The sequence below is a fragment of the Gopherus flavomarginatus genome, chromosome 3, assembly GCF_025201925.1.
Source record: "Gopherus flavomarginatus isolate rGopFla2 chromosome 3, rGopFla2.mat.asm, whole genome shotgun sequence".
Taxonomy (NCBI): domain Eukaryota; kingdom Metazoa; phylum Chordata; order Testudines; family Testudinidae; genus Gopherus; species Gopherus flavomarginatus.
In genome coordinates this window covers 205,308,953-205,332,393 of record NC_066619.1, presented here as the reverse complement: position 1 = coordinate 205,332,393, position 23,441 = coordinate 205,308,953, and the positions used below count along the sequence as shown (strand labels likewise).

At 40.8% G+C, this 23,441-nt stretch overlaps 1 protein-coding gene across 3 annotated transcripts in view; it reads right to left on the bottom strand.

The window, feature by feature from the left end:
• GLRB (glycine receptor beta) overlaps positions 1–23,441 on the bottom strand; it is a 75,179-nt gene that overhangs the window by 39,175 nt on the left and 12,563 nt on the right. For all 3 annotated transcript variants that reach the window (XM_050946508.1, XM_050946506.1, XM_050946507.1), the window contains exons 3-6: positions 10,873–10,979; positions 8,345–8,412; positions 5,560–5,789; positions 3,474–3,556 (exon numbers count right to left, since the gene is read on the bottom strand). In XM_050946508.1, the coding sequence (XP_050802465.1) occupies positions 3,474–3,556; positions 5,560–5,789; positions 8,345–8,412; positions 10,873–10,979 (488 nt within the window). The remainder of the gene's footprint in view (positions 1–3,473; positions 3,557–5,559; positions 5,790–8,344; positions 8,413–10,872; positions 10,980–23,441) is intronic.

Below are 23,441 nucleotides of genomic sequence, written 5' to 3'. Positions count from 1 at the left end.
CACGTGCATGTTATTAAAACCAATTTAACTTAATTAAGCACACTGTAATGCTGATGGACTAGCACTAAAGAGGTAGCACTATAGACAAAATTCTGATTTGACAGAATGATGCAAATAATATAATTTTTTTAATTTGTCAAAATTTTATTGGAAATTTATATGAAGAGGTATTGAAACAAGGATTTGTTTTTAATTAAAAGCAATCTTTCTGGCTTGTTTGGCTCCAAAATTAGTAATAATGTCATTGTATGACAAAGACAAAGTGATGTCTTGTTTGAATCCAAGAATAGCAAGACCAATCAAGTGTTCCTGACTCCTTGTAGAGCGGAGATAGTTTCTAATGAGCTTTAGTTTTGAGAAACTCCATTCTCCTGATGCTACTGTTACAGGAATTGTCAGTAGAATACGAGTGGCAATGTACACATTAGGATATACAAGTTTGCTGGTATGAGTAAACTGTACAATGTCCATCATCGATTTTGCATGTGGCACCATTGATGACAGTGTACTCAATTCTTCATACAGTTCATGTCCATTTAAATCAAAATGATCGCCATGCTTCAGGAGGCTCTCTAGGTCAGGGGTCCCCAACGCGGTGCCCGAGCGTGCCATGGCGCCCGCTGGGGCCTCTCAGTGCACCCGCGTACTAGCCGGCAGACGAGCATCCGCCAAAATGCCACCGAAATTTGGCGGCATTTCGGCAGCAACACCTCTGGATGACGCCGCTTGCCACCATCAAGCAGTGTCATCCAGAGGTGTCGCCACTGAAATGCCACTGAATTTTGGCGGCATTTTGGCGGATTCTCGTCCACCCCCACAGTCCTTCATCTGGCGCCCGCCAGACGAAAAAGGTTGGGGACCACTGCTCTAGATTCTTGCACTTTGTCATTAGTTGCTCTTGTCTTCCTATTTCGTTGAATTTAGTGTTGCTCAGCCCACCTACCAGCTGAGTGAATGGAACCCCAGGTCGATAGCGGGTTGAGTGGCTCAGCCAGGGTATCAGCCGCCGGCCTGCTCAGCGTGCTGCCAGCCTGAGGTTCCTTGGGGGTCCCCAGGCCAGCAGTGGCTGCTGAGTGGGGCCGGTAGCCAGGACCCCAGGTGGCAATGGGGCAGCAGCTGGAACCCCAGAGCAGTGGCGGGCTGAGCCATTCAGCCCACTGCTGCATGCCATCAAAAATCAGCTCGCGTGCCACCTTTGGCACATGTGCCATCGGTTGCTGACCCCTGCTCTATACATTAGTAAGGAGATGAACATATTACAGTTGTTGGAGGGCTCTATTTAGCAGTAACAGGGCTATAGGAAAGTCAGTCAACATTTTTTGTTTCTCTGATGAAAACTGGCCCACTCCCTTCCCCGTACCAAACTTGTCACAAATAATTGTCAACAACTTAATTTTCTGTTTTTGGCTAAGATATTGATTTTTAAAAAAAAATATTGAAATTGAATTCAGGATTGTTAGCAAGCATTTTTGGCAAACAAATTTGTTAAATGACAATCTAAATGGCAACGCAGTACTGCTTTCATGCTTGGCTCACCCCTAAGCCTGCTGGTCTAACAGCTGCAGTAAAGGAGGAGATAGGTGGAGAACTGCAGGACCTCAAAATCCACCTCTTTGGGTGCAGAGTGGCAACAGCAGCAGCAAACCCTCAGGTCCGATCACATGCCAATGGGCACCACCGCCAGCCCAACAGACCATGGTGAAGTTAGCACAGCATCTGATCTCAGGGACGGGGCACCCATGGAGCCACAGCAGCTCATCCTACCCTGTGCAGCTCCCCCCGGATGAGATGGATCGCTGCCAGCCCAGGAGAGAGATGCACTCCCTAGCTAGGGTGACCAAATCCAGATGTCCTGATTTTATAGGGCCAGTCCTGATATTTGGGGCTTTGTCTCATGTAGGTACCAATTACCCCCACCCAAGGTGACCAGACAGCAAATGTGAAAAGTCGGGATGGGGGTGGGGGGAATAGGAGCCTATATAAGAAAAAAACCTCAAAAATCGGGACTGTCCCTATACAATCAGGACATCTGGTCACCCTACAGGTAAGTTTCTTCCCCCACCCCTACCCAGAGACCACAGCAGCAAATCCCCTCCCTCAGACTGTGCTGCATTCGGCTCTCTCTAGGACCCAGCAGCCCTGCTCTTACATGCTCCACTGCTTCCCATCTGTCCGGGCTCCCAGCAAAGCGGTGCCCCCAGACCTAGTGGTGCCCTAGGCGGCTGCCTATTCTGCCTATGGCTAAGAACGGCCCTGTTTGGATGAGATACATAGCTGTTCTAGCAGATTGTTAGAGCTACAGTTTAACATGGAAGCGGGAGCTTTTTTTAAAATACACATACTATGCCAATATTTTGTGACATGCGTGTATTCAATCTGAGGTCAGAATAATGCTTAAATGCATACCATTGGTGAAAATGCATCCAGAGACCTTCCATCAGGGATACATTAATAAGATTGCTCTAGAATTCAAGAGCATAAGCACATAGTCAAATCCATTTACTTTAGTGAATTTCATGATTTTTTTTCCAGATGGTGACCTTTTTTAAAAAAAGACTGACATTATGTAAGAAACAATTTGGTTTTAGATGTTCCATTAGTCAAGTAATTAAGTAAAACAAAACATCTTATAGGTAACAAATAAGTGAAACAAGAAAGCATCCCCACTGTTGGAACTGGAAGGGAATACAGGTAGTTATGCCATGAGCTAACTTCTTACTGTTGCTAGTAGAATAAAAAAGGGCAAAAGCTTAAATCACACTATCACTCAAGGGAGAGGGTGATAATCAATTCTTCCTCCTCACCAGTTTGAATTTAGCAGGTCTGTTATTAAAGAAAGGTCAGTGTTTCTAATAAAGTGGAGAAAACAGTTCATGAATACTTCTTCCTTGAGTAAATATGACATCTATAATGCTGCTAATGAGCCTTGTATTGAAGTTTTTTCTCAGGCAAACTTCCACTGATATCAAGGGTTTTGGGATTCAAAGGACTGTAGGACTGAGCCCAGTATTAATTAAACGTATAAAACCTAATTCAAACCTATTATAAACAGGGGCAGACCTATTTAATTTGGTAGATTTACACTCAATAATACAAGAGCTAATTTATCCCAAAATATTCTGCAGAGGAAGTGGTTGTCATGCAACGTAAAACTACCTGAGGGAACTACTAATTCATTTTTCCAAATGATATTTATGTCCTTACCCAATACATTTTAAATGTCTTCAGAAATGCTAAACAGTGTCATTATGTGTTTGCTAGCAAAAAACTAAAAATAGAACAAATGGTGCCATAAAAATTAGAAATTTTTGTAGAAAAGAACCATATATTTAAATTTGTAATGATTATGGAATATTAATTTTAAAATTTATTAAGAAATGTTTACACTAAACAACATATATAATATATTTCTTGTTTGATTTTCGGGCCTGCCTAGAAGGTAACTGTTTTTAAGTAGAGATTGATTTACATACAGCTCTCCAATTGCATCTTGCAACGCTGTGTATCCATAGGAAACAAGGTCAAGTCCAAAGGGCATGACAGAGTAACGGATAATCTGAAAATGGAAAAATAGATCTTAGACACAATTTGAACTGTTTTGTAAGTAACAAAGTAGATTAAGATATATCTATATCTATAGCTTTAAATTTAAAGAAGTACAAAACCAACAAGAATGTATAGAGTAGAGTCTCAATAATTTTCTCTTGTCATAGAGTCTGATTCCAAAATACTGAGGTATTGAACATACATAATTCAAAATTTATTCATGTATTTTGTCGGCTAAATTCTGTATGGTTTAAAAATAGTGCAATAAGGTTTTAATGGATAACATTTTGAGGGGAAAAAAAGCTCAACTCACTAGTCAGGATGTGTCTTTGATGGATCCGAGAGTAGGGTGACCAGATGTCCTGTTTTTAAAAGGGACAGTCCCATTTTTTGAGACTTTTTCTTATATAGGCACCTATTACCTCCCACCCCAGTCCCTTTTTTCCCACAGTTGCTATCTGGTAACCCTATCTGGGAGGGCATCTCCCCTCACCGTAGGTAGTGGGAGGGGGAAAATCTCAAGTGAGAGCAGTTGGGGAAGTACTACATTGTGGGGAGGGTATTGCCTCTTTCTCGTTCCCTCTTCCCCACCAGGCTGTGGAGGAAAAGGGGGAGGACCATGACCTGTCTGCTCCTGCTCCACTGAACAGCAGTAGAGGGTCAGGATAAACCAGCTGATTGGCTCTCGCCTGCTGGACTAGGGGAGGATTGTTTCTGCTTGCTGTTGGCAAGTAGCCGTTTAAGTTCTTTTCCAGGCCCACTTTTGTGTAGAGCTGGATCTCACGATGTCAGGGATGAGGCTGATTGCCAAATTTTGTTTGGGGTCTGGAAGGGATTTTTGTTTTCCCATATGGAAAAATGGCAAACTGCTCTGTGGGTTTTTTCACCTTCCAACCGGCATCTGAAAGGTTTACCTGGGGAATTTAAATTACATTCATTGCAACTTTTGAAGTGAGGTCTCTATAACCCCAATGGGCTGCTGGGGAATGAGCCTCATGCACAACACTGCATAGTGATGGGCTTGCCTCTATGTCTCATGCAGCATATGTCTCTCCTCATCCCTTCTACCTCTTGTGTGGAGGAGAGGAATGGGTTGGGACTCTGACTTCCAGCCAGGGTCTCCAGACAGGCCTGAGGGAATAAAGGGGGCATTGCTCCCATATCCACCCTCAGGTCTGTAGAACCCAGGACCACTGATGCCAGGTGAAACCCACACAAGAGCAGTCCTGCCAGATAGTTTGTATGTGGAAGGATGGGGTTCCCCCCATTGGTCAGTAGTTTTAATAAGGTTGCAAGCCTCTGTATTTAACTATACTATAGCACATTATTTCTGTTGCGTGTCTTTTACCACTAACTCAATCCTCAATAAAAAAGTTTAATTGTATTTGTAAGATAGTCTTCTAATAAAAAAATATTTGGATCCACTGAAAAACTTATATCCAGTATTACACTGACCCTAATCAGTATTTTCCTGCTACGTTTACAGACCAATGGACAATCCCCTACATACAGGTTTTTTCCATTTTCTGCCTCTGGCTGCAGCAATTGTTAGTAGCTATAAATCAAATTCTTATTAATTTAAGGGGCATCTAATGTGGTCTGAAAATTGTATCACTTACTCTGAAAGACCCTAATTATTGTCAGTTTCACCAGGCTTCTGCTGAATTTGGCCAACTATCTCACTAAGATCTTTATTCCATTTTGTAAAATCTTATTTTACCTACATTTGATATCTTAAAATGATCTAATACATATCTAAGCTTCAGAATCTTTCACACTAGCCAAAATATAAATCAATATGCTTTAGAATCTGTAGTTTTATGAGAATTCACTCCGATTTATTTTTATGCATTTTTAATATCAATATCAGCTGAAAGTTCTACCAATGATTATCTTTGTAAATTATACATATTACTAACCTGCAAAATGAGTTGTATGTCCTACACCAAATAACTTATTGAAAATTTAAATAAAACCAATAGTAAGTATTTACAATTAAAAATAACACAATACCTCATACTGACTAAAACATCTCCATCTCGAAATATAAATAGAAGAATATTTTCTTGAGTGACATCATGGAAGTTGGCGTTCTTTTCATTTGCAAAGAACAAGTCTGGTTTCCACAGACATTTGAACATTGTAGGATCCACTGTCAGTGTATCTGAACCCCTCCAGTCATTGGGCAATTTAAGTCTGGGGTCATTCCACTTTTGTCTTAGGAAGATGTTGACTCTGTAATCCTGATGAGAAGAATTTGCAAGTGTATATTAATCTAACCACAAAACAACAAAACAGAAAAACAAAACAAAAAAGACATGCAGGTTCTAAAATGAAAAAATATCTATTTAGTTTTTGTGGTTTTCCTCTAATGGATACAGCTGATCATTCTTCAGCACCCAATCTTCTTGGTTTTAAAGGAATTAGCTACAAGATACATAAAGTTAGGTTACATAAATGCTTTGTTTCTCAAGATTAGCCATGTTAAAATTACAATAATATGGGTCAAATTCTGCCCTCACTCACATCTGTGTAGCCCCAATGACACCAATGGTGCCACATGTGTGTAAAGGAGGACAGAGTGTTGTATCATATTTCTACAATATATATATATTTCAGGCAACAGGGTATCAGGCAGGGCCCATGCGTATTTCACATTTACATCAATGACCTGGTAAGTGTAAACTGCAGCACATGCTCCAGTTGGTTAGATGGTATGTTAACAATATGGCATTACATTGTCAAAGAAGAAAATAGAGCAGAGAAGTAATACTAAGGACCCACAGAATAAACAACAAAGAAAAGAAAAATGAAACATGTTTCTAAATTTTTGTGTCAGTCCACTGCAAACACTTACATGCACGCTTAACTTTAAGCACTTGAGCAACTCCATTGAAATTGTCTTAGGACAGCACCTATGTGTGTCCTTAATTTTAAGCACGTTTAAGTCCACTGACATCAAAAGGGGCTTTTACTATTATTATTAAACGTTTATATTGTAGTCCATGTGCTTACATACTGTCTTTAACAAGGGAAGTTTTTCTAAATCAGAGCCTGAAGTAAATGGACAGATTTTCAAATCTGCTGAGCTCCCAAGGGAGTTGGTGGGCTCAGCACCTTTGAAAAACCAGGTAATTAAGGACTTGATCCAAAGCCCACTGACGTCATTGGAAAGATTCCCAGTGACTTCAAAGGGCTTCAGAAGAGATCCTTATTTAGTTAGATGTTTTAATATGGATTGAGGAGCCTAATTTTTGGCACATATTAAGAATCATGGATTTAGATAGTGGAACCATGGTTAATACGCAGTGAGGATTTAATAAAGGAAAGATCTTGCCAGACAAACTTGATTGCCCTTTTTTTTTTTTTTTTGAGAAAGGGTCACAAAACTGGATTAAGGAAAATAGTAGATATATGACAGGGTATTTAGGCCCCAGTAAAGTATTTGATACTGTGTCTCCTAAAATATATTCTCAAATCAATTCCTGCTGAATGACTAAGCTAATGATAACTGAAAATAGCAGGACTGAGCTGGGGGAGGAATCCAATGAATTACCACAGGTATTTGTGTTACATCCGGTTTGTTTAAATGAAATCTTCCTGAGTGATACAGGAGAGGAAATAATGTCATACTAATGAAATTCACAGATGAAATTGCAGTCCTGTAGGAAATTGGGAGGAGTTTCAAACATCAGTGAGGACAGAGATATAATACAAATGGGACTTAAAGGGATTTAAAAAATGAGCAAAAAACACAATTTAGATTCATCTTGAAAAAAGCAGGTTAATATCTCTGGGGGAAAATAATCCCAAAGTAGACATTCAGTCTGAGGGAAAAACCTGAAAAGCAGTAACGCAGAGAGAGTGAGTTAATAATGCAATATGGCAATAAGAGAAGCCAATGCAATATAGGATGCACACATAGGGGTGTGATGAATGTAGGTTATTTGTATTTGACCTGATACCAAATAGTTGGCCTGGGCATTTACTGACTACTGAATATGAATCCAAACAGTGGGATGGGGCCAGAGAGGGGAGTGATCAGAAGATTGGAACAGACTGTGACAAATGAAAAAGCTTTAAAATTTAGACTTCCCTTTCCTAAACCAAATTCCAAATTTAAATGCAAGTCTTTCACACTACTTCTGCTAATGTCATTGGGTCCAACGAGGACTAAGCTATTGAATATTCCTCAACTTTTATGTCCATAAGAGAATGCTTCTCACCCTGGCACTCAGAAAAACTACCAAAATGACTTACTGTAGTAGGGAGTTTCCAATCATTACCATCTGTGCTTTATCAATAATCAAATTTACCTTCGCTCATCCTGGGTAACAAACATGGGTATAAGTGTGATCAACTGTACATTGATATTACATTTCTTTACATTCTTCCACTGGGCTTACTCATATCTTCAGGTGCCTGGAAAATTAAGAATTTGTATACTACACATCCTTCTGCTTTTGGCATGGTCACCTTTCTGTGTGTTTCATTTATGGACCAAAGATTTACTTTAAGATTGCATAAGTGACAAAACTGGCTCTCAGGGAGGTCATTGACCTCACACTAATACACACTAACACATTGCTGAGTTGCATATTTTAAGCAAAGAAGAACCACATTTCACACTTCTCAGGAGCCACTGGACTCCTTTTAATTTTTTAGGCCTTGAATCCATCAGATAATAAAACCTCTCACAATTTATGAACAACAAGATACAATCCTCTTTGTGGATGAGTAGATTTAACTTAGTTTAATTTAGAAATTTTATATGCAAATATTTAAATTTCACACTTACCATCGTTGTCTCTTGGATTGATCCAAAGCTGTTAATGAAAATGTTGACTGTTACATCGACTGGAATTCCTAAAGAAAAAAAATAGAAAATACACAATGTAAGGTTTAGGGCGTGATTCTCTTGTGAACTAGTGACCATTTATACCATTCTGGCAATGTAAAGGGTCCTTAAATTGAACTGCACCCACTTTAGGGCCCCTTTTAAATGCACTTAACACTGCTCTGGCACTGAAATATAGGTAAGAATCAGGCCATTAGTATTTTTTATCTTCTAATATACATTTGCCAGATTAAAGATATGGTGTCCAATCCTGCTCCCATTAAAATAAAAATTATGAAAATTATTTTCATTCTGGTGATAAGAAACTAGAAAAATTCCTCAGTCCACATATCTAAGCTTAAAATGGTACATGAACAGTAAATCGGAATCGTTTGCAAATGTAATGCTTCTGTGTTACCACAAAGCTCACAATCTAGTACCAGCCCCTGTATATAGTGTAATGGATACAGACAACATACATACAGAGGAAAGACATATTTTCGTCTCTCTTCACTGATTTGTGACTTATACTGTCATATTTGGTTAGATTCTCCAGACCAACTGTTCTTTGTGCAAGTCTGGTGTGAGTGTGTGAAGGAGTTGGTGGTTGTGGTGGGGTATAAAAATGGCCCTTTGCAGCTTCTTCATCTGCAGCACAACATAATTTAACTGAACCTGAAGGTTGCTCTTATATACTCTTCCCTGGAGACTACAACTTGACATGAGGGGGCAGCTTGTGTTCTCCAATGACCCTGAGAGCTATGCTGGCAGGAGTTTTAATTCCTGGTGGGGTCACCCAAGATGGATGGTCAAAGGATAGAAAGCGACCAGATGAAAAGCAGTCCTTTGGTCCTCCAGGTTGGGTTGAGAGAGAGGCCGACACAACACGGTAGCCTTTCCAGCAACCAGCATGATGGACAGGGATGGCAGAATCTTGTTTGTGTCCTAAATAAAGTCTGACAACATGGAAAACATTCAGATTCAGAATCTAACATAAATTTTATTTAATTAATATTGTTCCAATTCATGCTGCTAAGACTGACTGGTGAAAGTGTAGATTCTGCCTTACGTGCAGGCTTGATACTATGTCACACTGAGTCCCTCCTGCAAGTGGCTGAGTGCCCTCAACTCCAAATGCCTTCAGTGCCATTGAGGGTGCTCAGTACCTTGCAGATTTAGGCCAGGTCTATGTGCAAGCCAAGTAAATCAGTCATGCTTGAGAAATATTTTAACGTGGGAAAATCACTTGTCAGAAGATATTCTTCTTCCTCCATCACCTCCCTCTGAAATGATGTAACATTTCTCCTCTTTCTTCTTCAGTCCTGATTCATTGTGGACTGCCAGCGATGGGAGTAGGTGGGAGGGAAGGAATCAAATATTGACAATAAGATTTTGGGCTATATGCCTACCTATTGCTGAATATCAAGTAGCCTATTAGGTGGTCAGGCGACCCCTGTGACAATGCCTAGTGTTGAAAATAATTGAGTAAGCTTCCATAGTGAACAAAAAAGGGGTGAGGTTTCTTCTGAGGTAAGATATAGTATTTGAGGTTGGGAGGCAGGGTTAATACTTTTATAAAGTGAGTTGAATAGATCTATCTGAAGAACTGTTTCCCACTGGGAAGAGGAAAAGTCTTTATCTTGAGGACAAGGTGGTAATGGCATATCTGTAGCACTCTCCTCAGAAGTACAATCAAGATTATAGCTTTCCAGAGTAGTTTTCTTCATACTATATATGTATGTGTGTTACAATTATATACCTACACACGCATATTTATATGCGATTTTTAATGTGGCAAAAGCCACACTCACAAGCTGCAGTTTAAGTAGTGTAATAAAAATTGATTTTTTTTAGAAAGAATCTCATTCCTGGAAAACTTAAGATGCAGCTGTGAGAATTATCACATATTATTTAGGAGGATATATACTCCTGTCATTATTATAACTGTACAGAAGTGATAGCTGCTAAGGGCATGTACTTAAGCATATGAACCACATTAATTTCCAAAATGCAGCAACAGGACTTAGCATAGGTTTAAGGGAATTATAACTTCTGTGTGCTTTAGAAATACTAACACGGTAGGGCCTAAATTCTGTAGTATTTTCATGATCATCGACAAGAACCTCCTTACAAGCAATTAAATAAAACTGTTTAATGTTTTAAAAAATACATTGCCTTGAAAACAGTATTCAAATACTAAATAAAACCATTTAAAACCATATAATTTAATTTTAAAAAAGCTATTAATTAAAAAAATCCCTAAAAACACTCCATGTGTTAGCAGCATGAAATATGCATATGCTATCTATCCATCAGCTAAAAAGGGTAAATATCTTTCAGCAGTTTCACCCCTTTTCAGAAGTTTATCCTGTATCTTTCCAGAAATCTAGTTTCCACAGATTCTGTGCATGTGAATAACAAAATAAAAAATAAAAAAGGAAATGTTAATAACATGACAAGGTAGAAAATGTCTTTTATATGTGACAAACCTTTGAAATTTGGTCTTATCCTGGGATCATAAGCGAGCAACAGCCTATTCAAGATATTGCTGGTAGAATTAACAGGTACTCTTGCAAGATCTTCAGCTGATTGCTGGCTGTGAAAAGTGCATTGGTTATTGTTAAGATAGTAGGTACTGTAATTTTGAATTTCCTGAATCATTTTAAAATGCCATTCAAACTATCAAAAAGGCATCATACATATACACCTCCCCCAAGTTCACTCCTTTCAAGTAACGTCTATAGTAATTAATCTTCCTTTACCTATCTTACTCTAAGGCCATGTCTACATCTAAAATTTTGCAGCGCTGGTTGTTACAGCTGTATTAGTACAGCTGTATAGGGCCAGCGCTGCAGAGTGGCCACACTTACAGCAACCAGCGCTGCAAGTGGTGTTAGATGTGGCCACACTGCAGCGCTGTTGGGCGGCTTCAAGGGGTTTCGGGGAACGCGAGAGCAAACCGGGAAAGGAGACCAGCTTCGCCGCGGTTTGCTCTCGCGTTCCGCGAACCACCCTGCAAACCGCAGGGAAGGAGACCTGCTTGCTCGGGTTCGGGGAACGCGAGAGCAAACCGGGAAAGGAGACCAGCTTCGCCGCGGTTTGCTCTCGCGTTCCGCGAACCACCCTGCAAACCGCAGGGAAGGAGACCTGCTTGCTCGGGTTCGGGGAACGCGAGAGCAAACCGGGAAAGGAGACCAGCTTCGCCGCGGTTTGCTCTCGCGTTCCGCGAACCACCCTGCAAACCGCAGGGAAGGAGACCTGCTTGTTCGGGGAACGCGAGAGCAAACCGCGGCGAAGCTGGTCTCCTTCCCCGGTTTGCTCTCGCGTTCCCCGAACCGCCGAGCAAGCAGGTCTCCTTCCCTGCGGTTTGCAGGGTGGTTCGCGGAACGCGAGAGCAAACCGCGGCGAAGCTGGTCTCCTTCCCCGGTTTGCTCTCGCGTTCCCGGAACCACCCTGCAAACCGCAGGGAAGGAGACCTGCTTGCTCGGGGTTCGGGGAACGCGAGAGCAAGCCGGGGAAGGAGACCAGCTTCGCCGCGGTTTGCTCTCGCGTTCCGCGAACCACCCTGCAAACCGCAGGGAAGGAGACCTGCTTGCTCGGGTTCGGGGAACGCGAGAGCAAGCCGGGGAAGGAGACCAGCTTGATTACCAGAGGCTTCCTCAGGTATGCTGGGATACCTGCTTATTCCACGGAGGTCAAGAAAAGCGCTGGTAAGTGTCTATACTTGATTACCAGCGCTGGATCACCAGCGCTGGATCCTCTACACCCGAGACAAAACGGGAGTACGGCCAGCGCTGCAAACAGGGAGTTGCAGCGCTGGTGGTGCCCTGCAGATGTGTACACCTCCTAAGTTGCAGCGCTGTAACTCCCTCACCAGCGCTGCAACTTTCTGATGTAGACAAGCCCTAATACACTGTAATACTGACATTTCAATATTTTCTTCATAATGTTATAAAAACAATGAAAACTCTCAGTTTGATTGTAAACTAAATAAAAAACTAAAAACATCAAATAAGCAAAAATGTACTAATGACATATCAGAGGTGCTTTAATTTCTTCATTAGTAGAAGCAGCCTACAGGACTATTTTTAGTGACTGTCAAATCAGTAACAAACAAATTGACAAGCAATTTTAGGAGCCAAAATATTCAGAGGTTTTTGGCAGTCTATTGCTTTCATGTGACAGACTCAGCTATCCCACAGAGAGTTAAAGGCTTTTCGTAATTTAATTGGTAAATCCTGATAACCCTTTTCAACTGAAAAAGAGATTGCAGATTCTCATTTTACTTTTGCCGGGAGAACTGCAATCCTCATTAACCTTCCCATTACAATTCATGTTTCAGGTGATCAGTAAAATTAGTTAGCTTGGGATAGGTAAGTGTAGCTTAGCTACTGAACTTTGATACTAAGGTCAGCAGGCACATGTGTGCACACAACACCACATACACACACACACCCCTCCTTGCAACTCACCCATGCAATTCAATGGACCATCCACACACACAGAGTCTGGTGAGATTATGTACATGTGGTTGTGAAATTCCAAGACTCCAGAGTAACCTCAAACAAAACTCATGAGAACAAATGAAACATCAAACCTAAGCCTGTTTGTGATTTATCATATGACTAAACAAATCTATCATTTTGTACTACTTACACCCTGACTCAGACTCCATAGGAGATAAGACAGTAAGTTTATACACAAGTGTGTTGCATCACCTAACCCAGACGGTGAGGTTATTTCATACCTCACTCTAAACTGAATAGTAGGTCACTGGACCTAATTTGCTCAGCTTGTTACGATGTTTCAGTTTGCTTGTACATATTTTACATGAGGATTCAGTGAATGTGTTGAGAGCTTTTGATGTTACCTTTGTTCATAAAATTTACAACTAAACGCTGTGCATGTGGAAGACAGAGTATATTTTATATTTAGAATCCAAGATTACCTCCTTGGATGCGAAGTATGGTTTCACTTATTAGAGTACTACCCTCAACTTGATTATATTAGTGTAGAGGCTGTGATTATAGGAGCAGCAGCATCTCTACATGCTGAGAAGCACTTCTAAATGAAACAATCAAGTTTCTAATATCTCAGACAATGGAACATCATATCAACAGGATCAATCTTCCACTCATCCACATATTACCACAATGTATTATTGGCTATTTCCCCAAAATGTAATATGTGCTATGATAAAAAGGATACTTTCAGGAACCAAAATCATAAACTAAATGGAATCCCAGAAGATTTATACAACAGTGAAAGGTCAGGAGTGCACAATGCATCACAACTAGTTTTACAATTATAACTTTCAAGATGCTCCAAAAGAAGGTGGTGGGGGGGAGGGAAAACACCTATAATATATATGAGAACTTTCCTTGCCGATCCCGCAAAGCTGAATAAACCATATACCCTCTACCAGCAGCTGCTGAGCTAGCATGAAAAACCTGATATTTAAACTACCTGTAAACCTGGCTTGATTAGGGTTGCCAATTTTGGACGTTTTATCATATGACAAACTTTAAGATTCAACTTTAATTCCTGGAGACTCCAGAACAGTCCTGGAGGGCTGTCAACTCTTGGCTTGATATTCATTTCAATCACATCCATATAAAACAAGAGTAAAACCACTGAAAACAATAGAGATCATAGTCAGACAGACAGGGCCAGACCCTGCCTAAGGCTTATTTTTGTTACTCCTATATATAGTGGAGTTTTCCTTTCACAGGCAATAGCATTTCTTTCCAAATTATATATGTCCAGCATTTAAGATATGAAACATTTTAGAAACCCTTGTTAGCAGCATAAATTACCAGTTTCTGGTGCACATTTCTAAACTGTCCTGGTTGCAATAGTATATGAATATTATAGTACTAGCCCCAAGTGGTTAAACAGTGATATCTGTCTGACTCATGTAGCATGTTATCTGTGTATAAATTAAATTAATAGATTCTACAAATTGGGAGATGGCAGACATAAGTAAGAAGTGAGCAACAATACTAAGAGAGAGCTAGAGAGACTAGGAAATGAGCAGGAAAAACAAAAACAAAAAGGAAGCCAGATGTAGAACACATTCAGATAGGTTTACTGATCTCTTCATGTACCAGGAATAAATGACTGTGGCTCTTGTTTGAGACCAATGCAGGTTCAAGTAAGTATTTGATTGAGAGAGGAAAATCAAAATGTGACAGATTGAGATTTCAAACCACGTGGCTATTTATTAATGGGGATAAGTTACAACTTGGGCAGGAAAAGGTGATTTATCAACTAGAAATACTACCAGAATAAAACCATACACAACCTGAAACAGTCTATTTACATCCAACAACAAGAAACCAAATGATCTGTAATCAACTACTCACTAAACACCAGAGCAGATACACAAAACTAAGTAAACTGCTTGCGCATTAACCGAATATTGTAAAATACATCAACCAACCACAATAGCAATTAATACAACAATTTGGCTCTGATATACTGTATACACAACTTTGCACCAAGTAAGGGAAGGGAAAAAAGGGAAGAGGCTAAGCAAACAGAGTATTTACAGAAAATTAAAATGCACATATCACACTCCAAGTGCAGCTGACCAGCAGTACAGACACCGAGAGCATGACGAATTGATGGGAAATAATCAAAAAAAAAAAAAAAAAGAAACGACACGACACGAGCCGGCAAAATCCGGAGGAGACCCTGGCTGAAAGGGTGATCAGGCCTTTCAGCTAACAAGCGGATACTCCTGCCGTTTTTGGCACGAGACCTAGTTTTATTTGAAGACTCTTACTCGTGTCAGCATCTGATTGGTCCCTAGCTCCTTCGCCTTCCAGGTTCCGAGCTGGTGCCCTCTACGTAAACAGATCTGCACCCGGCACACTACTTTTTTGAACATGACACCCTACTCTTCTGCACATGGCACTAACTTGACCCACAATTGACCAGACAGAAGGTTCAAGAATAGGCACATGGCACTATAATATTGCACACCGCACCATAGTGTAGCACACGGCACCAATGTGACCCCTTGACCGAATATTGGCCATACAGACACCATGTTTGAGCACAGGTTTAGGGTTGCGACAGCTCTGTGCAATCTTAGTTGAACTAGAGATCCATTTCTTGACATAGGAAATGAGACACAGACTATTATTGTGAAGTTTTCACATTCATCATCAATCACCAGGATAGCCAGTTATCTGTGGACTCCTGTGGGATAGCTGACGTGTACAGTCTAGTACAGAGCGGGCCAACCTGTGGCTCCGGAGCTGCATGCGACTCTTCAAAAGATAATATGTGGCTCCTGCTAGGAACCACTCTGGGGGAAAAAATGGTGGATACTCAGCACCCACCAACAGCCCTATCAGCCCCTCTCTCCTCCCCCAGCACCTCCTGCCTGCCGAAGGCCCCCCTAATCAGCGCCTCCTCCTCCCTCCCCCTGGCCTCCTGCTCGTTGTGATCAGCTGTTTCGCAGCATTCAGGAGGTTCGAGGGGGGGAAGGGCAGAGGAGTGAGGATGCAGTGTACAGCCTCACCCCTCCCTCCCCCAGTGCCTCCGCCTCACTCCCTGTGCCTCCCGCCCACCACAATTAGCTGTTTTGCGACACGCAGGAGGCTAGAGTGGGTCGGGAAATGGGACAGTGTTTTCCCCAGGAATTGAAATGGAGGGGAGGTGTTTGAATTTACGGGGGGGAGGTGGAGTTAGGGCCAATGAGGGGAGAGACCGTGAGGGTGAAAGTGGGCTGTATGGCACCATAGTAAAAACTGAAAAATGTTTGATGATAAATCTAATAAAATTAACTCACGTTTTAAAATCATCACCACACAAATTAAAGCTGGCTACTCAAGCCTTCTATGAAGCAATACATCTACATCCTTCTTGCTTTCTTGTTATAATTTTGCACAACTCTGTTAATGAACGTCTCGAAAGCAATGCATTCATCTTTGGCGGCTTCTCGTGTGTCCGGTACTTCCATTCTTTCAATTGATATGCTCATTAGTTCATTCACATGATCAAGCAGAAGGCGACTTCTTTCAGAACACAAAATTCTATTCAATGATGAAGAAGAATGCTGTAGCTACTGTGATTGGGAGTAGCAAAAAATGATTTCCTACTTCTTTCATCCCAGGAAACATAGAACAAAGATCAGGTCAAGACACTAGTGATGATAAAAAAGAAGTGGAAGTCAAATCTTCATTCATTCGTCGTATGATATTCCACTCTGTGTCCAAATTCTCTATTCTGTACTGAGCACATGGCAGCCGCATTGCTGATAGTGCCTCACTCCACTCAACTGTCGGTGTTTTATAGGACAGGCATCTGTAAAACCTGTGTAGAGGTTGAGTAGAATCTAGAAGTTGCTGTTGTAGATTTTTAAGAATGAAGTCTGTGTACTTTTTAAGTTGTCTTAACAAACACTTCTTGACCTCTTCACTTAAGGATTCGATATAAATTCCTTCATTAGTCAACTTCTGGACTGAAGTCTTTACTTCTTCCAGTACTTTTTCAAAGGATAGCTCTGATTGATCGAAATGTAGCTTCTATTGCTGGACAAAGATCTACTACTGTTGTAGCAGATGAGTTGATGGCATTTTTTAATGACCCAAGGGACTTACAAGAGAATGGCAATAGTCTTCTCTGAATGTAGTAGCAAAAGTAATCCACCAGCCTCACTACTTAGATCCATCACATTTTGGTAGATACTTTCCAAAGCCAGTAATAATGGCTGGAGTAATTTTAAGGCAACAGCCAAGGACTTCTCATGAGAAAGTCAGCGGGCTTTCCCAGGTTGGACTAATTTGAACTTCAGTCCCAGTGTATCTTCTATATTTTTCAAGCTATTTTGGACTCTTTCTCAAAAAAAGAATATAATAAAGACATCAAATTTGTAGCTTTTTTAATGTCTTTTGAAGAGTCTGCAGCTCGTACTAGCACTAGTTGGAGTAGATGGCCTCTGCAGTGTGTATAGGAGAGATTAGGGTTACACTTTTCTCTGAGCAAAACTTGTGCTCCACCATGTCTTCCAGAGAAGTTTGCAGCTCCGCGAAATGCACAAGCAGCCATCTGTCTGGGGTCTAATTGACAAGCATTTAACTCTTCTAAGATGTGAGTTGTCATGGATGCAGCCAATGTGTTGTCTATAACTTGAACATCTAGAAATGCATCTACTGGCCTACCACTGACATCAAGATAATGTACACAATGACTTAATACTTGATACCCATTTTCATCGGTGCATTCATCAGCCATGTATGCAATCTTTTTGATTGTAGTGAGAGCGTTCTTCACTTTTTCAACTGTTGAGTCTTTCACTGTTGCACTGCATGCTTCTAGCCGGTCAGTTGAGTTTCTTGCAGAAAGATAGTGAGCATTTGCTGGTCTTGTTTGGAACCAGTGTTCAACTTCAGGATGAACAAGAGACAATGCACTTAACATTGGCCTCCAGTTTGTAGTGTGTGGTATCTCTTGCTTAAATAGAAAGTATGATGCCACAGCCATATTTGTTCGCATGAACTGTGTTGTGTCTCCAGCATTCTTAACAGCCTCATTAAGTACTTCTAAAATTGGCATTGCAGGTGGCCTTATAAGGCTTTCTGCATGTTGATGCACTCCAGAGGCACGCTGTTTTGCAGCCTTTTCACATAATTTGTCAGCATTTGCTTTGCTGATCGGTCTGACAAAGCTCCTCCACTTTTACCAGTTATACCATTAGAAAGCTTTCCTTCTTCATAAGCTTTTTTACAAGAGTGGACCAGTAGCCTTCTTTTGTAACGTCAATAAATGGGAACACTTAGACCGACAAACATCGGGAACTGCCTTTAGGTATTGGAGACACTGTTTTTTCAGTAGGTACCTGTATTTGTGCTTCGGGCTTGTTGTATATAGATATACCACTTGAACCTTCAGATGAAATGTTGATATATTCTTGGTTCTTGATGTGTTCTTCACCTTGGTTGGTTTTTGAGGCCTTTGAGTGGAAAAAATTGTTGCATTGTTTTTTGTCTTTTCATTTTCACTTTGACCTTCAACATATAAAAGAGATATGAATAAATTAAATGTTTTGTTAGGATAATGCAAATTTAGCATAAGGATAATGCAAATTACATCAAAACACAGAACAGTTCTAGATTTCTAAAACAAAAACAAATATTTAATTTAAATTGACTTTTGGAAAGTAAGCCATCATGGGATAAGAGGTAAGTCTTCTCATGGATCAGTAACTGGTTAAAAGATGAGAAACAAAGGGTACGAATAAATAGTCAGTTTTCAGAAGGGAGAGAGATAAATAGTGGTATCCCTGAGGGGTCAGTACTAGGACCATTACTGTTCAACATATTCATAAATGATCTGGAAAAGTGGGTAAACAGTGAGGTGGCAAAATGTGCAGATTATACAGAACTATTCAAGATAGTTAAGTCCAAAGTAGACTGCGAAGAGTTATAAAGAGAATCTCACGAAACTGGGTGACTGGGCAACAAAATGGAAGATGAAATTCAGTGTTGACAAATGCAAAGTAATGCACATTGGAAAACAATCTCAACTATACACACAAAATGATGGGGTCTAAATTAGCTGTTACCACTCAAGAAAGATGTTGGAGTCAATGTGGATGGTTCTCTGAAAATATCAACTAAATGGGCAGCAGCAGTCAAAAAAGAAAACAGAATGTTGGGAATCATTAAGAATGGGATAGATAACAAGACAGAAAATGTATTGCCTCTATATAAATCCATGGTACGTGCACATCTCGAATACTGTGTGCAGATCTGGTCACCCCATCCCAAAAAAGAGATACTGGAATTGGAAAAGGTACAAAGATGGGCAACTAAAATGATTAGGGGTATGAAACAGGAGGAGAGATTAAAATGACTGGGAATGTTCATCTTAGAAAACAGATGATTAAGAGGGGATATGATAGAGGTCTATAAAATCTTGACTGGTGTGAAGAAAGTAAATAAGGAAATGTTATTTAATCCTTCACATAACAGAAGAATTAGCAGTCACCCAATGAAATTAATAGACATCAGGTTTAAAAAAAAAACAAACCAAAAAGGAAGTACTTCTTCACACAACACACAGTCAACCTGTGGAACTCTTTGCCAGGGGATGCTGTGAAGACCAAAACTATAACAGTATTAAAAAAAGAACTAGATAAATTCCTGGAGAATAGGTCCATCAGCAGCTATTAGCCAGGATGGGAAGGGATGCAACACCATGCTCTGAGTGTCCCTAGCCTGTTTGCCAGAAGCTGGGAATGGGCAACAGGGGATGGATCACTTGATGATACTCCGTTCTATTCATTCCCTCTGACGCACCTGGCCTTGACCACTGTCGGAAGTCAGAATACTGGGCTATATGGCCCATTGGTCTGATCCAGTATGACCATTCTTATTTAAAAATTAATTATAATAATAAAAATGTTTAGTACAGAAACTTCAACAAAATGACCTCTCAAGATAGCAATGATGTGAGATAACCTTGACAAATAATGTGTTTTAAAAATCGTGGCCTACTAGGAAACATATTTATATAAGTTTCCATTCCGAGTCACAAATCTAGCATTCTGGAGCAAAGTCACTAAAATATCATCCAACAAACAAATGTTTATACAACTTGCCCCTCACTTTTCCCTCCACCGCACCCTACTCACCGGTGTTGTCCTTGGCCAGTGGAGACTCAGAGTTCCAAAGGTGCTTTCACATGAGTTCTCCTCCAAGGTGGAGGACAAGAAGGCACCTTGCTCGTTCCTTCAGCTGCTCACTGTTTGCTCTGGCCACTGTTGTTTGTTGTGTCACCATTCACTCCGTCGCTCTGTTGCCAACGGCCCTGAGCCGTCACCTTCTGCTGACACTGTGACCTCTGCAAATTGGTCTCTTGAGGTTCCGCCCAGGTCTCAGTGATTTCTGCCGAGCTCTCAGTGGGGGAACCTCGCTGCTAGTGCAGTCTGGGCCATCACTTCCACAGAAAGACCATCCCACACCAGATCTAAGCACTTGGACCTGATTATCAGTGATTTCAGCTGTTGTGGTCACTTAACAAAAGACTATGTATGGAGCCTAATCAGCTCTGTCTTTAAATGGTGGAAACAGGCAGGTCAAATAGTACTTGTGACTCAGGCAGATCATCAAGCAAAACAGCTGTTCCCACCCTCTCTCTTGATGCCCTCAATCAGCACAGGCTAAATACAGTTCTACTGCCCTTTACTCGTACAATAAGAATAATGTTTCATTACCCCCTGCATTCAAGTGATTTGTAACCCAACCCCAGCCAAAATCTATCACTTGGGCAACACAGCTCTGTTTGCTGGATATCTAGGTAGATTAGGTGTGAATGTAAATACAATCTGGTCCTGAAGCCTTTTCCCCCAGCCTCCACCTCATCACTAGCTGTCAGGGAGAGCTCATTTAGACTCTGCATACAAATAATAATTTGAAATTATTAAGTTGGCCAACATCACCGAAATGAATGCACTGACATGGTCATAAAAAACAACAGCTGTATAAGGAAACTAGTCTATGTTCATACTTTTCCAGATACATGTATTTTATCATACACTGTATATGCTTTTAAAGTGTGTATTAATGTTTCAATTTCAATTCAGATTTCCAAACAATCACCAAATTGGCAACACTGCATGTAACTAGTTCACAAAACTGGGTGAGGGGTTGGGGAAATTCAGGGGGGATGTAGAGAAATCCCTGGTGGAGGAGGAGGAGTGAAGACACGGCTCACTTGGGGGAGGGGCCAGGAAAAGATGTGGCGGAGGTGGGAGGGCTTGGGGCCGGGGCCGGGGCCTGGGACAGAGCCAGGAGTCCAGAACCCACTAGCTGGCATCAGCATCTCCTTAAATAAAGCACACGGTGACTAGCTGGTGTGGAAATTTTTAATCAAAATTTTTCTTACACTATCTAACAATGGAAGGCAAGTGCAAATAGGAAAGAAAATACACAATGAAAATCGAGGGTTCCATCTGGAGCGAGAGAATAAGTACTTTTTTGTTGAATGTAATGGTAAGGCCATGTGTCTTCTTTGCCAGACATGCATCTCTGAGTTCAAATCTTCAAACTTGCAGCATCATTTTGCTCTGAGCCATGCACACATGGATCAAGAATTCCCATAAGTTTCTGAACTCCACACTTTAAAACTGAAAACTTTGAAAAAACAAACAGATATAGAAGCCCAGTTCTTCACCAGATTAGCCAACCAATCGCAGACTGTAACATTAGCCTCCTATTATGTGGCCTGACATATAGCTTCTGTGAAAAAGCTCTAATCTGAAGGAGAGCTTATAAAAACGTGCCTCACTGATGTGATTTCAATCCTGTCGCCAGAGAACAAGAATCTACAGAAGAAAATTTCTGGCCTGCAGCTTTCACGCCACACAACAGAATGCAGAATCTCTTACCTGAACAGTAAAATCAAACCGCAACTGCACTCGCCGCTTCAGCAGCATGACTATTTGAGCATCACTTTGGATGAGTCGTGCCATGCACAGGATAAACCTTATTTGTCCGCAAGTTGTCTGACAACTGTGTTGTAAGGGAAAAACTCCTTGATATCGTATCTCTAAAGGACAGAACTCGTGGACGAGATCTAAAGGAAGTGTTGATGTTTGTAGTTGCAAAAAGTGACTTGCCTTTACAGAAGCTCACTGCCATTGCAATGGATGGGGCTCCGTCCTGTGGGGATCTGAGAACGGATTAGTAGGGCTTTGTAAGTCTGACAAGAGCTTTCCCGATTTTAGACATTTCACTGTATTATTCATCAGGAGAAACTGGTATCTATAAATCTCAAATTTGATCACATCGTGAAACCTGTCTTGCATATTGTCAAATTCATTCTCTCATGTGCACTCAATCACAGACAATTTAAAAATCTAGTTGAACTGGATGAAGATGACTCCCTTGCCAATTTGCCATTTCACTGCGCAGTTGGATGGCTCTCAAGAGGTAAAGTTATCTCCCATTTTTTCAAGCTCCTGGAACCAGTAAAATTGTTTAGGGAGGAGAAGCATAGAATACACCCCGAGCTTACAGATCCTGGATGGGTTCTAGACTTAGCATTTCTTGCAGACATGCTGCTGCATTTGGATAAACTAAACGTGGACTTACAAGGAAGATTCAGGTTGCTGTCTGATCTAGTGCAAGGCATATTTGTGTTCATGAACAAACTGCAGTTGTTTCACAGACAAATGCTTGAGGGACAGCTGACGCTTTTCCCTCAACTTCAAGCCAGATCAAAAGAAGATGCAGCAGAACCCCTAAAACGGAGCACAATTAGGCATGCGAGCGTGATTAAAGATCTTAAGGACAGTTTTGAGGAAAGATTCCAAGATTTGCAGCAGAAAAGACCTCAAATCAGATTTCTGATTGACCCTTTTAGTGCTGAAGCCGATTCTCTGAAGCCCCCTTTAGTCACTGATGAAGCAACCTCCCAGATGAAAATAGCAGAACTTATGGAAGATGACAGATTGAAATCTGTTCAGAAGACAGAAGGACCCTTCCTTTCTGGATATCTGTACCAAGGAATAAATACACCAACATCAGAGGTGCAGCCCTAAAATTAATCACAATGTTTGCCTCAACCTATCTTTTTGAGTCTGTTTTCTCAACACTCATACACGTGAAATCCAAGCACTGATCCATTTTGACAGACAGCCATTTAAAAGAACTGCTGTGTTGGAGCACAACTGAACACAAACTAAACTTCAAGGTAATTGTTGAAAGCAAAGGTTGCCAGAAGTTCCACTAAGTAAAAGATTAAGTTGGAAAAGTTATTTACTTATTCTCATAATACAAAAACTAGGGATCACCAAATGAAATTAACAGGCAGCAGGTTTAAAACAAATAAAAAGAAGTTCTTCACACAGCGCACAGTCAACTTGTGAAACTCCTTACCTGAGGAGGTTGTGAAGGCTAGGACTATAACAGCGTTTAAAATAGAACTGGATAAATTCATGGAGGTTAAGTCCATTAATGGCTATTAGACAGGATGGGTAAGGAATGGTGTCCTTAGCCTCTGTTTGTCAGAGGGTGGAGATGGATGGCAGGAGAGAGATCAC